Source organism: Dryobates pubescens, chromosome 15, assembly GCF_014839835.1.
Source record: "Dryobates pubescens isolate bDryPub1 chromosome 15, bDryPub1.pri, whole genome shotgun sequence".
NCBI lineage: Eukaryota > Metazoa > Chordata > Aves > Piciformes > Picidae > Dryobates > Dryobates pubescens.
The window spans coordinates 16,645,083-16,660,957 of NC_071626.1; the positions used below are offsets into that span (position 1 = coordinate 16,645,083).

The 15,875-nt window shown below is 41.4% G+C and overlaps 2 protein-coding genes across 5 annotated transcripts in view; one reads left to right on the forward strand and one right to left on the reverse strand.

Annotated features, from left to right (window-relative positions):
- Positions 1–1,070: 1,070 nt before the first annotated feature.
- Positions 1,071–6,926, forward strand: YARS2 (tyrosyl-tRNA synthetase 2). Its single transcript, XM_054168092.1, has 7 exons — positions 1,071–1,273; positions 1,644–1,759; positions 2,381–3,341; positions 4,245–4,412; positions 5,248–5,403; positions 5,695–5,865; positions 6,316–6,926. The coding sequence occupies exons 1-7, from the start codon at positions 1,071–1,073 to the stop codon at positions 6,473–6,475; spliced, it is 1,935 nt and encodes a 644-aa protein (XP_054024067.1). The 3' UTR covers positions 6,476–6,926.
- A 4,194-nt stretch (positions 6,927–11,120) lies between these two features.
- The window catches only part of DNM1L (dynamin 1 like), a 34,571-nt gene continuing 29,816 nt past the window's right edge, over positions 11,121–15,875 (reverse strand). For all 4 annotated transcript variants that reach the window (XM_054167621.1, XM_054167619.1, XM_054167620.1 and 1 more), the window contains 3 exons: positions 15,518–15,627; positions 13,787–13,946; positions 11,121–12,245 (listed from right to left, as the gene is read on the reverse strand). In XM_054167621.1, coding sequence (XP_054023596.1) covers positions 12,189–12,245; positions 13,787–13,946; positions 15,518–15,627 — 327 coding nt within the window. In that variant the 3' untranslated portion in view covers positions 11,121–12,188. The remainder of the gene's footprint in view (positions 12,246–13,786; positions 13,947–15,517; positions 15,628–15,875) is intronic.

The window sequence follows — 15,875 nt, forward strand, 5'->3', positions numbered from 1 at the left end:
CAGGCAGAATTTAATCTCAAATATCCCGATAGAAGTTCGCATCTCAAAAGTTATTTGCTCTTTCATGGATTCCTACCATGATCCTCTTCTTTATGTTGCTATTTATTTACTAAACCCCAAACTTGTGTGTATTTGAAAGAAGTATTTGCTAATACACTGACTTCACAATGGATGGTCTGATTCAAAATAAGCTATCCCATAAAGTGCTCAAAGGAAAGCTGGTATCATGGAAAGAAAAGGCAGCAGCAGGCTGTTACCATTTTTCATGTAAAGTAACAAAACACACATCCATAATAACTTCCCCATGTCCAAATAAATACTATGGTGATTATAGCTACATGAGGCATTTGCCAAGTCCACAATCAACTTCTTATGCTGGGTGTCATTTATTCTGTGTTATTTGAATGAGAAAATCAAACAAAGAAAACCCCCACCTTCTGAAAAGCTGTACCTTGGACTTATTTATTATTTTGACTTATTTAGATGTCACTGAAAAAGTAACATCTAAATAGGAAATGTCTTAAAATACTTTCTCCATTACAGTGAGTGGGAAACCAGTCCTTAAAAGTAAGTGGAGAAAACAGCTATTACTACTTTCCCTGTTTGCAAACAACACACATACTTTTAATAACAAGAAAGGACGAAAAAGGCTGGAAATGAACGATTTCCACCTGGCACTGCTTTTGATTCACTGCTGAATGCTGTTAGGATGCGGGAAAACAAGCATCAGCCATGCTGAAAAGTAAATAAAACCCCTCAATGACAGAGGGAGACTTTAATGAACTGAAGCAACCAGCTCTCTGGGAAATCCATGTGTACAAGGTACTCAAGTTCCTGGAGGCAGGAGATAAAGCCAGGAGAGGACTTACAGTGGCACAGCCATATGTTGTCAGTGCATTCCATTTCCTAAGATATTTTGCTTTTAATAGCAGCTGAGTTCCTTGTGTAACAGCTTTCATTGACTGTTGAGCCACTTAAATACAGACATCAATTATTAGCAGCATAAAAGTCACAAATTATTGATCCAGAAAATCAGTTTAGTCTTCCTTGGCTTTTGCATGAAATCAGTTATGCACACGTGGAGCACATATTATGCACTGGCAAACAGACTCAAACGCTGCGGTAACACTGCAGGTGTGTTTCCTTGGTTAATAGCCCAAAGCGCAACCTTCGTGAATGCTACAAATACAGGCAAAACAGAGCATCTCAAGCTCCTGTACTGCCACCTCGTGGCTGACGCAGGTATAACCTCACCGTGTCGTGGAGCGGAGAGGTGAGGCATCCTTCGCGCTGTGTAGCAACCCAAGAGATGCTTGCAAAAATAAAATGTTAAATTTAGTTACATTTAATAATTATACTTTTCAATGGAATTAGTTTCTTTTCTGCAAGAAGAATGTGATTCAAACGCTAGGAGAAAACTTGCGCAAGAAGTGAAAACTTTAAGTAACCAACCCAGTTGTGATGTCAGTTGGGCAGTCCTCAGCCCAGCACTCTTGCTGGTGGGACACAAAAGACAGTGTTGCCACTACTAAGTAACTTCAGAATTAATCCAACTAATTAATTCTGGGGAATTATTTTAATAGTTTCCAAGGTCCTTGAGTGACTTGAAATTCAATTGATACAGAGACAATTGTGGTTTACAGGAAATGGTACCTTCTTTTGAGAATTGGATCCCACGATACTGTAGTGGTTGAATTTGATTATGTCCACATGTACTTGAGAATAAGAAAAGGACGCAGCACAGAAGGAGAAAATGTAGGTGAGGATATGTCTACCACTGGGCCTGGCATTACTTGCTGATCAGAAAACCATGTGCATGCCTGCCATTTTCCAGAGACCCCTTTCATACAAGCCTTTTACATTTACCTCAATTTCATGTAGCAGATCCCTGAACTCTCCAAATAGTTTCCATTAAACCATCAAGATGCTTATACATCTGGCAAGCAGAGGGAGTTTCAGCTTTCATATATGTTTTTATATTCTCAAAACAGAATGCTTTCCACCCTTCTTTCAGCGTTAGCACCATCTATTCTATTCTATCCAGAATCCAAAATGAGTGAGGTTCAAGAACTCAGAACAAATCAACTGGAAAAATAACATTATTGTTCTTCTTATTAGCTCCTGTTAGTTCCTGTTCTAATCTGTGTTATTTATCCAAGTATACTGTCATGCAAATAATTATCCTTTCATGGCTATGCTATTTATCACATGGACGGCTAAGCCTTTGCTACCAGTTGTCAGGTTTGGGGGCGGGGGGGTGGTGTGGTGTGTGTGCAAATGCTTGCAAAACTCCTGCAAGAATAATTTGCTCACAAGACTAGGATGCATTGCTCCATGATTTATAGAAAAATGATCACACACAAAGCTTGATGATTTATAGTAAACAGTCTAAGCACCGTGGTCTTCCCTATCACGCCTCTCTGTGACCCCCACCGCGGCAGGAACCAGAGGCGGCGCTCGGAGCTCCGCCCCGGCAGCGCAGTCCAGCCCGGCCCTGCTGCCACCACCCCGCCCCAATCCCAGAAGCCCCCGGGCAAGATGGCGGCGCCCATGCTGCAGCGGAGGTGCGGTCGGGCAGCGGGGCTGTGGGGTGGCCTGTGCGGTGCCCCCCCGCCGCTCCCGCTCCGGCGGCGAGTCCACGAACAGGCGCGGCGGGCCCGGGGCGCCGGTGGCCTACTGGCGGCACAGTGTGAGCGCGGCCTCTTCCAGGAGGTGTTCCCGGCGCAGACCGCAGAGGAACAGTTGCCGGAGCTGCTGGAGCCGGGCCGTCCGCCCCTCACCGCCTACTGCGGTTTCGACCCCACGGCCGACTCGCTGCACGTCGGGCACCTCTTGGCCGTCATGGGACTCCTCCACTTCCAGCGCGCCGGCCACAATGTCATCGCAGTGGTGGGCGGGGCCACGGCGCGCCTCGGGGACCCCAGCGGGCGGGAGCGCGCGCGGGAGCCGCTGTCGGCGGAGCGGGTGCGGGCGCACGCGCGGGGTCTGCGGGCCGGCCTGGAGCGCCTGTTCGAGAACCACCGGGAGCTGTTCTGGCCGGCAGGCGCCGGGCGGCTGGGGGAGGCCGCGCTGCTGGACAACGGCAGCTGGCTGGGCCGGCAGCCGCTGCTCGACTTCCTCAGCGGGGCTGGCGGGCGGCTTCGAATGGGCACGCTGCTCAGCCGGCAGAGCTGCCAGGCGCGGCTGCGGAGCCCCGAGGGCATGAGCCTGGCCGAGTTCCTCTATCCGGCGCTGCAGGCTTACGACTTCCTCCACCTGCAGCAGCACCACGGTTGCCGCATCCAGCTGGGAGGCGCCGACCAGATGGGCAACATCATGTCCGGCTACGAGCTCGTTACTAAGTACGCCGGGGCCAGGTGGGGCGGGCTCTGACCCAGGGGGTGTGTCCCGCAGGCTGTGCGCAGCGTCAGGGTCTGAATGCGGGCAGCTTCATCCTGACAGTCCCAAAAGCACCAGGAGTAAAAGTCGCCTGTCGGGCACTTGCCCTTACACATAACAGATTTGAGAATGGCCAGCTGCGTGCCTGGCGCGTACATACGTTTTGGCCATGGATTTGTACCTTTTCCATGAACAATGCCTTTTTAACAAAAATTCTTGTTCAGTGAACGTGTTTGCCCAAGAGCTGCAATCAGATATTCTGAAACGTGGGACAAACTTGAGACCAGTCTGTTGGCAAATGCATTCTAGTGTAATCACGCTGAAGTAGAGGCAGTTGTGGTATAGTAGTAAACATTGCCTTTCTTGGAGATGAAACATGGTGGTGATGAGCTTTTGCCTCTCCACCAGCTTTCAGTCTTAACAAAATTTGCACATTCAGTACCATTGAGTATACATCGGTGCTTCTACTTGAGTGAGTGCTTGACTGTTACAAGACATTAGAGATTCAAGACATTAGAAAAGCCTTCCAAGTGTCCCAGCTGCACAAGCAGCTTAATGCTCAGAGCAGAAGGCAAAAGGTACAGCTCACTTGAATTTGGTAGTGCTGTTGCTCATGACACTACTTACTTTTTTTTTTTGGTGTACACACACAAAAATGTTTGAGTTCAAGGTTTGTTTTTTTTTCCCTAAAGCACTCTTTACAAAACAGTGCTCTGGCATCTTTTGCCCCTCACCACCCATTATGTTGAAGTGCTTTATATCAAAGATCAAATGTCACACATTGCTTATATTTTAGTCAACTTTACCAGAACCTGGTACTTTCACAACCTGTTTATTTATTTAACATGGTGACTTCTCTTGCTCAGGATGACAGGAACAGATGTTTTTGGAATTACTGTCCCGCTTATTACCAATACTACTGGAGATAAGTTGGGAAAGACTGCTGGCAATGCAGTTTGGCTAAACAGAGATAAGACTTCTCCATTTGAACTGTATCAGTTTTTTGTCAGACAACAAGATAACATCGTTGAAAAGTAAGTAGTTTTTCTTTTGCTTTTTCTCATTGTTTATAAAACCTGATCCTAACTGTTCTCTGTAACTGTTTCATTTGGACGTGTGCAACACAGGCTCTATAGAGAAGCATATGATAATTGTAACTAAGTTCATTAAATAAAACAGGCATGACTGGTTCCTAAGTATACAGGATAGTGGAACGTGTTTCCATATGCTAGCAGATGCATCATAAGATTAGAATGTGGATGAGCAGACAGGTAAAGCATAATGCCTTTTTTTTTCTATTGGTGGGGTGACTTCATCTTTGGAGGAGTGTTAGTTTCAGCTCACCTCTGGACAAACATACCGTCTATTTCTACTCATGCAGTGTATCTCACACAATTAAGCATTAGTAAAAATGTTTGTGTGAGGGGAGGAGTGCTTGTTATGTAAATGACCAATGCTACTAACATGGTGAAGCCTTTAGGCTGTTTGCTCTTTGCATGTACCTCACATGGAAATATTGGTGGATCCTTCTGACAACTAGATAAGAATGATACGCATCATTCTGATTCTACTCAATGTTTGAGAGCTTCATTGAAGTTACATGTTCATGCATATAATACAAGCTTCATAAAAGTGTCTGAGAGTTTTCTTATATCTGAAGGCATTTCCCTAGGCAAAATACTAAATAAAATGTGTTGCCCTGGTAAGCTGAAGCATGTGGACTAAAACAGAGTTGTTTGAAAGGGCAGAGTGTGATGTGGAGTTCTTACGTTGAATCATTTTGGTGTAGTTAATGAAGCTTCAATCACCAAGACAGGAAATCTGTAGTGATGCCTGTACAGGTAAAATATCTTTTTCCCCTGCTCATAGATACCTGAAACTCTTCACCTTCCTTCCTCTTGAGGAGATTGACCACATTATGGAAATGCATGCTAAAGAACCTGAAAAATGGGCCCCTCAGAAACGACTGGCTGCAGAAGTAACCAAGCTCGTTCATGGAAGAGAGGGGCTAGAATCTGCCAAGAGGTGAAGTTTTCCTTATTCAGTGGTAATGACCTTTTCAGGAAATATTTTCATGTAGTTGTTGCTCAGCTGTTAGAAGAGAAAAATGTTGTAATTCTGTAGACTTCAAAAATACATTAACAGTACCTCAAAAATTGTGGTGCAGTGGGTCATGACAAAAATTCAGGGTATACTCTTAAATACTTCCCTAATTAAGTGGATGCACAGAAGCTGGGGAAAGGTTTAATCAGCTGAGTAGTGCTTTATGTGGAGATATGACTAGCACTGTGTTCTCAATCATCTTTGTTTTCACAGGTGTACTAAAGCCCTTTACTACAGCAGTGTGGAGGCACTGGAAGCTATGTCTGACCAAGAGTTACAGGAACTTTTTAAACAAGCTCCTTCAGCTGAACTGCTGCTTGAACCTGGAATGAGCGTTCTTGACTTGTGTCGCAAAGCAAATGCCATTCTAGATGGACCTAGTGGGTATGTTATCACCTGTGCTCTTCAGTAATACTTCACACAAACAGGTTGTAGTAGTATGTTTTCAGAAGTTAAACTATTAGGACAGACAAATCAAGTAGAAATAGGCTAGTGATCTAGATTAAAAAAGAGGAGAGCATTCCATTTTGAGGTAAAAGTATAAGATAACAAAATCTCAGTTACCTTAGCTATAAAATCTTCACCTGAAAGATGGGCAGTCTAAGGCAACAGCCTAAGTTTCCTTATACCTCTCAGAAGAATTGGAGTGGTAGAGGCTAACATTAACTTCACTCACTCTTTGCCTGGATTAAAAGTAAATGTTAAGAGAGTTAAAATGTATTCAATTATGGATCCAACCTAAAAAAAAAACCTTAATTGAACTTTTAAGTATTTAATGACAATGAAAAGTTGCTTCTTGCAATTACAAGTTGTTGGTTTTGGTTTCTTTTTAAGGTACCAGAAAATCACAAATGGTGGAGTTTCAATAAATGGGATGCGAGTAACTGATCCTGAGGCTGTTCTTGTTCTTGGGCAGCATATTCTCAAGAATGGAGTGTCATTGCTTAGGGTTGGAAAGAAAAATTACTACATTATAAAATGGCTGCAGTTGTGACAGCAGAATGCCTCCCTAAAAATGATGCATCGTTTTGACTCAGCTGCTCAGAGGCATACTTGATGTTTCTATACTGTGCACTACAAGGTAGCTCACAGACTGCCCAGTACCACAGTGTCATTCTCAAAACACACCAAGAGTTCAAATAAAGGCAGCTAAGTTATACCTCTGAAGAGAATTTTAGATACTCTGCCTTTTCAAAGCATCATTCATAAGAGGATATGCACAAGAAGATGAAAGGATTAATTTCCAAGCCTGAAGATGGAGATGCCTTTCCTCTCTTTTAAGCTGCTGCGTTGTAGAACAGTGGCCCTATATGTTACACCATAACCTACTGCAAGATGGGCAAAAGCATCAACAAACCCAGTACTTCTTACAGAGCATGTATGCTGCTGTCCAGTTTGACTTCATTCTAACAGAAGAAACCTGCCTGAGTGGGTAAGGACAATAACTTGAGATCAGTTTTTTTGTTGCTTTTTTATCAACAAAGTTTAATTTGAAGGAAGCTGATGATTCACAATAAACAAGTAAAATGCTTAAGCTCTTGATATGCAAGCTTCTGTTGTTGTCTGTGTGGAGGCATGTTGCATAAAAGTTTTCCAAGCTTCATGTGTTATTTACAGAGCAAATGCCCTTTGTGAAACACAAAAGTACAGAGCCTTTCAAAGCTTAAATCAGCCTGATGAATTCCTTTTATGTCTTCTGTGTGCTTAGTGTGACCACAGTTACATGGGTTACATTCTTCTTCTTCCATCCTGTGAATTACATGGATGCATCAAAGGCATATCCAGACCCTAGTTTCTGTGGGCTCTGCAGTCAGCTGCAAGATTAGACCAGAAGATTTGAAGCATGTACATGAAAGCATTTTGGTTTTTATTAAAGTGCCTAGTTGTGGGTGAGTAACAGCACATGGGTATCTGCACTGGGAAAGGTGAGGGGACCTATAGTGCTTTTGCAATTAAAATTGTCAGACCCTACAGATAGGGGAATGTGCAAAAGCTGCACTTTCACAGAAGAGCAGAAGGTGAGCCTATTGCTTAAGACCTAGCCAAATTCTGGAACCATAGGTTCCTCATTTTCTTTAAGAGACAGTATGGAAGCGAGAATGTATTTCGAGGGCAGTTAGAATAGCAACATCTACATTTAAAGGTAGTTTTGCTTTATTGCTCTGAAAGACAAAACCACCCCCTCCCTCCCTTTGTTTTTATCAGTAGCCACTACATCTGCTTACACACCTGAAATCAAATAAACATTGCTAAAAATGTCCCCTCTCAGGGGAGGTTTCAGATTGGGTTTCTTACACAATATATGTGCCACAATACTGAAGACTCTGGTCACTTAAAATCAAAACCAGTATGTGGTTACCAAGATTATTTGTAATACAAGCTCATATTTGAATTATACTAGTTAGTTGGCTTAGAATGCAGTAAGGCTGGCTCAGAACTTCAAGGGACGTGACAAACCCTCAGTCTGGTTCTTGAGGTGGTTGATTGCTTTGGGCCTTGGCTGCAATGTTATTTTCAAGGTTTAGGGTAACACTCACTCTTATTCTCCTTGGCCTAATTTCCTTGTCCATGAAACTCCTAGACAATACAGTACTGTAGTCACAGCAGGCACAAGGGGAGTGATTTAACAGCTACTTTCTAGTCCCAAGAACTAAGTTAGAAGAGAGTCAGATTTCAAGTCTGATCTCTCTCCTGCCTTTATTCCTTTATCTCCAAGTGGTGCAGAAACAAATACATCCACAAATTGTGTTGATTCTGTTTGTTTCAGAAGCATTAGTACTCATTTTAATCAAGTAGTAAAAGGATTTTATTATTTTTTACAAATACAAAATAAAAAAGGGAATTAAATTCTTTGCATACAAGGTTTTGAATAAGATCCATCAACCTCCCAAGAAATTTAGTTTGTGTTTCCTTTTGACACCTAGCAATCCAAACCTTTCCCTGACTTTCCAAAGAAACAGCTAGACACAAACAGTACTTTTTGTGACTGTACAAGGTATCACAAGCGAGTGTTTGAACAGCCAGGAAAGGAGTCAAGGATGACTGAAAAATTGAGTAGTCTTCCTCACCCTGGTCTCATTTTTAGGTACAACCCTAACAGTACATTCAGGTAATCAGAGACATTGTTTGTTCAAATGTAAACAACTAATAACTAATATTAAAGTATTTACCATGTCTACAAATGTGAGATTTGAGAGTGCAAAGAAAAAAGTTATTACTTGGGCCAGATATTAAAAGAAAAAGCAACCCAAAACATTTGTACAGCATCTGAAGGACCTGAATTTAACATTGTGGCAGCTAGCCCTGAAGAGGTAAAGAATGAGAGGGTGTACAGCATGAAAACTAGAAGGGAACTACTTGTGCATGACAGCACTACTTCAAACAGTGTCACTCAGCATAAAACCATATCAGGTGATGTACCTGCTCAGAAACTTTGAAGTAGCAATCATCTACCTCTCTCCCTCAAAGCTGTTTATCTGGCAGCAAGTTAAAATGCAGATGCATTTGAGATCTACAGGAAACATTAGCAATTGCTCTCATAGCTAATGGATTTAACTGTAGGAAAGAAAATACTCAATTCAACGCAAGCTACCAGCAATGGCACAACAGACCAACAAGTTGTTTCCCCTGCTGTATTTGGTAAAACAAAGGCTTCAGTCTGCATCTTTCAATCTTTCATAAAGCATAGGGTAAAGGCAAGTTTTACGTAAGTGATGTTATGCTTACATCAGAATAGTTTGAAGCACAGATACCTCTCCTTACACATCCATTCCACTAAGTGAAAATGGAAACTTCCTACTAAAAAACCCAAGTAATTTATTGACAAACTCTATTTGCATGGGGATGCTGGTTTATTTACAGTAGTACCACATAGAGGTCAGGTATTAATGTCAGACATTTACTAATCTAAACTTAGCTACAGTGGCTTTTCTGCCTGATGGTTGTGTTTCTCACTGGATAGCAAGTTGGGGTTTTAAGTTAGCTGAGATTTGTGTATTAATGACAGAGAAGCATTTCAAGTTAGGCAGACCAGAAGACAGTTGTGAACCATCAGTCTAATCTAGGAAATTTTCAGTTGCTGCTTTCATTAGGCTTTTTTCCATAGCTTCCCCATCATTTCTTTTGATGGTGGCAGTAACTGTAGCATTCTAAGTATTTTAGTTCAATTGCAGAGACCAGATTGTTTAAAAACCACCAGCAGCCTGTCTACCTTATCACATATACAAGAACTAACAACGTAGGACTGCATGAGGGCAAGTGCAAACATACATAAGGCTGTGCAAATATAGCTATCCTATGAAGTTGTAAGAGCATATACATCCTTCCACCTGAACCACAAGTCGGTTCAAAACTTTATTGCTGGGCTAATTACTTTTATGTATTATCTGTTTATTTAATAACAGGATTGTTACAGCATGGATTTTTAAAGACTTGCATTGAGGATTACAGATCAAGTTCATGTCTTGGCACTCAAAACACTACCAACTTGAGAGATTTTGTCAGACAAAAAAAAAAAAAAAGAACATTTCAAAACCCCAAATGAACAGTGGAAATGTCACATGACATTACAGAGCCAGTTATCACTTGCAGGAATTTCTTAATTGAAATGGAATTTATTTTATGCAGCATTTCAAAACTTAAGTCAGAATATTTCTTCTCACGAGAGTGACTGAACTTTGGGAGTTAAAGCTTAGGTAGCAGTTCACTTATGGACGGCTCTACCCTGTTGGTAACATAATTACAAGATGTCAGAAGAAAAAAAGGAGAGAGGTGTCAAGTAAATTCTAGACAGGAATTTAACAACTTGGACAAAACTTAAAAACTTTCATGGTTCACCAAAACTGATTTTGAAAAATGGCTTGCACCACAACTTCACATCTCTCAAGTCTGAGAACTACCATCCCTGGATACACAGCAAGCTGTTACAATGACTTCCTTTGTAATTCATTACATGTAATGCATACATCATGACATTTTAGGCTGCTTAAAACTACAGAATATATTTCTATATTCTGCAGGAATTACTTCAAATCATGCATAGAAGTATCTGAAAGTTGCATCTGTCAGAATTAACTCCTTGTGCTTAAACTGGTGCCAAAGTGAAGATTACCATGAGAAAAAAACTTTTAAATAGGACTTCTTGGAAAATGAATGGTTAACATTTTTTACTATTTCCAATCTTTAGCAGCTTACAACACAGAATTCCATTCCTGCTGACTGATGAAAAGGGGAAGGAACTGAAGATGGTAATAAACACTTCACTGTATTGGCCCAATATTGTAAAAGCAAGCCATGGACGTTAACAGCAGTGTCCTCCTATTTTTTCATGCAAGCTGTGTTAAAGCTATAAAACATGAGCAACCCCACAATAAACATTTTTACTTTATACAAAAAAAAGTGAATCTGCTTGAACAGTACATGCAAGTGTGCTGGCCAGAGTTTTATTCACAGAAATGAAGATGTTTCCTTTTTAAAGGCTAGTGTGATCAATATTGATCTGTATGAATTACAATCAGAATAACTCAACAATTTTCAACCTAAAAACACCCTAATTTTAAGATTGTCCTAAAAAAAAACCAAAAATCCAAACAGCCCAACAACAAAACACACAACCAACCAAAAAAAACCCAAAAACCCAAACACAACCAAACCCAAAAAATAAACCAATACAGAAATAAAAAAAAGCTACTTACAGCACAGTACAATTTCCTCAAAAGTAACTGCAATTTCTGCTGTAAATACTCAAATCCCACAGGCTTTGTTTCACACTGTGATACATTCCAAAATGTGGAAGTTAGGGGGATCCTTTTCTCCCTGGCCAACTTAACCTGTTCTTAAAATAAACACTTACTATCCTGTAACAGTTTCAAAATCTCTCTTTATTTTGCAGTTCTGCCAGAACAGATTTACTATCAGATGGTCCAAGGGCTTGGTCCCAGGGGAAAGGAAGGGGAAGGTGTTTTTCATACCCGATTATATTCTCCAACATTGATACACAAGCTCCAGTGCACAGGAATAACTTTGCACCTACTCTTTAGTAAGGCTGTTCTTGTTCGCAAGCTCCAGGCTAATTCTCCCGACATGGTACTCCATGAAATGAAGTTCAAAGGTTTTTTTCTGCAGTTTTAACATCTGGGGGGAAAAAAAAAACCCTAGGGACACACATACATAGTAATACGTAGACATCTCTACTGTGCTATAAAATTGACACCTCCATCTGTCATAGTGCATGCAAGATAATTCATGAAAGAAAATACTCGGTGCTCTCTTCTCTTCACAGTATTTAAACTTCTATTGTAAAAGCAGCTTGAAACTATGCCACAAGACTACACCGTCCATCTTAACCACAGGTAACCTGTTTAGCAAGTCAGGCACTGGAACTTTAATGTTGTTTTTTCCCAAGTTTGAGTAAGACTGTCACTGAGACCGTCCACTTGGTCTGCTTTAATTTGCACCAGAAAGCTGGTAAAGAAACATTTAGAGCTGTTTATTATATATAGATTAAATATGACTTATTTTGCAAAATACAGCATATTTTTCTGTCTGCAGATGAAACCAACTGTCTTTACATGAGCAGATTTACACAGTTGCAGTACACAGATAAAGAGTTCATAAATACAAATGCTACTCCGTACACCATGCCTAGCGAGTTTCAAGTCAATGTAACCTCCGATGCACATGAATCCTGTGGCTGGTTGGTACAGCTTTCACCACAGATGTGTCTCACGAATCTCTGCAATGATCTGACTGGCTCGCTGCAGGGCCTGCACACAGAGACAGAAAAGGCAAAGTTACTTCAGTGTCCTGAAGAGATTTCTCCAAGAGAGAACAGTGGCAGCCGAGGACGGATGATGTCAAAAGTCAAATCTAAGCTAACAATTTTCATTATGAAATGAGCAACGACATCGACGACTCTGAAGCCTTCCAAACCTGCAAAAGCTTAGGCAAGTGGAAAACAAGGAAAAGGTAATGGTAAAATTTAGCAAAGGTGTGATTAAATCATTTCTCTAGATTGGTTAAGAATTAAAAACTGAAAACTGAATATCCAATTGGAAGCAAAAAGAGGTCATTGTTTTGAGCAACACTTACATGTTCCCAATAACATCTATGTCTGCCCGAGCAGGTGGTGGAGTCACCATCACTGGAGGTGTTCAGGAGGAGACCTGATAGGGTGCTTGGTTGCATGGTTTAGTTGATTAGGTGGTGTTGGATGATAGGTTGGACACAATGATCTTGAAGGTCTCTTCCAACCTGGTCTGGTCTATTCTATTCTATTCTGGTCTATTCTATTCTATGTCTTAACATTTTGTACTTCTAAATAAATTCTTAAGGGCTTTTTCACCACACACAGTTTTAGTGCTTTACACCCTCCTCAGACTACAAGGGAAACTGTACCTATTCTGTATCACTTTCAGCATTTTGATGCATTCATTACAGTCTAGCCTGCTAAACTTTATATTAGTTGGTATTGTGTTCTTTAAACAAAATGTAAAGTATTACTCCCAGTTTGGGGAAATCTGAGCTACGAGTCTGGCCCTATAAAGTTTACAGTTGAAGGGACTTCACAGACACTTGTCCTCACTCAAATGGTGATCATAAAATAACAAAAATTAAACTTGCTGCAGGTGGTCTCAGAAAAGTGCTACCTGAGGATGTCCAATCTCTCAAACACACACTGACCACACTGTGTATGACCACCTCTTGTTAATTCTTCAGGGAGCTTCAGAGGGACTCTTTCCTATGCAGTTCAACCCAAAGCAGCATATTTCTGCTGCACCTGTAGTCAACTGCCATACAGCACAGAACTGAAAATGAAAAAAAATGAAGAGTTCTGCACCGAGGAGATGTCACCAGCACACTGTCATACAGATCTATGTAGGGGTCATGGGAAGTGAGTCCCAACATCCCCACAATTACATGGCACAGTAAGCTCTGGATGGTGCATATACATAAATGACACTTAAACATTGTAAGCTTAATCCTCCAAAGAGGACTGCTGAATACTAAAAGTTCAACAAAAGCAAATTATTAAACCCAAATATGTAATAGAAAATAACACCCAGATTAGAGCTTCTGCTTTACACCAAAGTATCATTTGAGTCACCTCTTTGCAAGCATTCAATCCACATAATACTTTCTGGTCACATGCTGATTTTAACCCCTCTGTCAGAGAGAAGCAATACACTGGCATAGTCTTAAAAAGCAGCAAAGAAAAAAGAAAGGCAAGTCAGAAATCTCATTTATATGGTTTAAAGTTAATTCAACACACCCCACCCTCCCCATGAGGTCCTGATCTTTTTAATACCTTTAGCATGTCAGCTGCCTCTTTTCTGCGCTGTGCCATGTCTTCGGATTCTGTCAGAAGGTCATCCAGCAACAAGGATTTATACAGCTGGCCTACCAGCTCACTCTGAAGCGTGTCTTTCACATGATTCACCAGAAAATGCATCACTGCCTTTGGCACACTGCAAGCACACAAAGATTGTTTCTTCAGAAAGAATTATCCAAAACCAGGACTGCTCTAAGACTGAGGAATGCAGAGTGTGAACATGTGGCCACATGCAATCTTGGCTCAAACTAGCAGGAATTCACCACTAGCATAGATAAAAGCTTCCTCAAATAAATGTAGCAATTCATACAATTCATGAGCTGCTGAATTTCTTCCCAATTGTAAGGACTGTGAATATATATATATATACACATATATAATATATTGTTTATTCTCTACAAATGTCTGAGGGGTGGGTGTCAACATGAAGGTGTCAGTCTCTTTTCGGTGGTGCCTGGTCTTAAGGCAAGGAACAACAGGTATAAGCTGGAACACAGGAGGTTCCACCTCAGAATGGAGGAGAACTTCTTTACTGTGAGGGTGACACAACACTAGAACAGGCTGGCCAGAGAGGCTGAGGAGCCTCCTTCTCTGGAGACTTTTTTTAGGGAAAAAAAAAAGGTGCAATATTTACATTAAGTACTGACAAAATCAAACCATCACACTAATGCAGTACCAAAACCTGAGGATATAAACACAGGATCCAAAATTGAACTAGTGCACCCCAGATTATTTCACCAGAGGGACAATAAAAATACTGGTAGTTGTTCCCAACAGAGAGAACATGTTAGTTTAGATAACCTTGTTGATGTCACTCCTGGCAGCAGTATTTTGCAACTGGAGTTCTGTCTCATTAAGTAGTGACCTAAATCTAAATCACAGCAGAACAAGAACGTTTTGCTCATTCCGAGTGCTGCAGTTGTCACTTGCCATTAAACCAAAGTGCTATGACTACACGTTTTGTGAACACCTCCAGAGGTAGTGAATCTACCACCTCCCTGGGCAGCCTATTCCAATACCTGACCACCATTTCAGTAAAGAATTTTTACCTGATGTTCAACCTAAATCTCCCCTGATGAAACTTAAGGCCATTTCCTCTCATTATATCACTTGATACTAGGAAGAAGAGACCAACACCCACTTCCCTGCAACCTCCTTTCAGGTAATTGTAGACAGCAATGAAGTTTCCACTCAGCCTTCTCTTCTCCAGACTTCTCCAGATTGTTTAAATCTCCTTTCCCTCAGCTTCTTCTCATATGACTTGTTCTCCAGACCCTTCACCAGCTTTATTGCCTTTCTCTGGACACACTCCAGCAACTTGATTTCCCTCCTGTAGTGAGGGGCCCAAAACTGAACACAGCACTTGAGGTGAGATCTCACCAATGCCAAGTATAGGGGCATAATCGCTGCCCTACTCCTGCTAGTTACACTATTCCTGATCCAGGCCAGGATGCTGTTGGCCTTCTTGGCCACCTGAGCACACTGCTGGCTCCTGTTCAGCCAGCTGTCAACCAGCACCCCCAGGTCTTTACTGCCAGGCAGCTTTCCAGCCACTCTGTCCCAAGCCTGTAGCATTGCATGGGGTTGTTGCGAGCCAAGTGCAGGCCCTGGCAAAGTAACATGATAAAATAACCAGATTATACACATGACTCTTGAGGTATTACAACATTTGTATGGCTTCAACATTTCTAGGAAGTTTAAGTTTACCTGTCCTGAATGTTCTTCCTGACAATAAGGAAGTAAGATTTAATAAGTCGTTCAATCACTTCACAATCTCGTTGCTCACGGGCAGAAAGTTTGCGTGCAACAGGTACAGGCTATGTAAAAAAACAAAACCACAAACAACCAACAACCTCAGTTTACCAGTTCTGCTCATTTGCATAAGTAAATAAAACTCAGGAGTCTAAAATAATCTATTACTCTTTTAGCTTTATGGTTTGATAGGTGTAACCTGCCTTGCAACAACCTCCAATTCTTCAGAAGTAAAATTACAGACATACCAAAATCCAGATCTGTGGATCTGGATCCCTGAATGACAGACATACCAAAATCCAGATCTGTGGAG

Coding starts and splice junctions, on each gene's coding strand:
- YARS2 (XM_054168092.1), top strand. CDS start 1,071: ATGCACACGTGGAGCACATATTATGCACTGGCAAACAGACTCAAACGC. Junction 4,413..5,247: donor CAAGATAACATCGTTGAAAA/GTAAGTAGTTTT, acceptor CCCTGCTCATAG/ATACCTGAAACTCTTCACCT. Junction 5,866..6,315: donor ATTCTAGATGGACCTAGTGG/GTATGTTATCAC, acceptor TTTCTTTTTAAG/GTACCAGAAAATCACAAATG.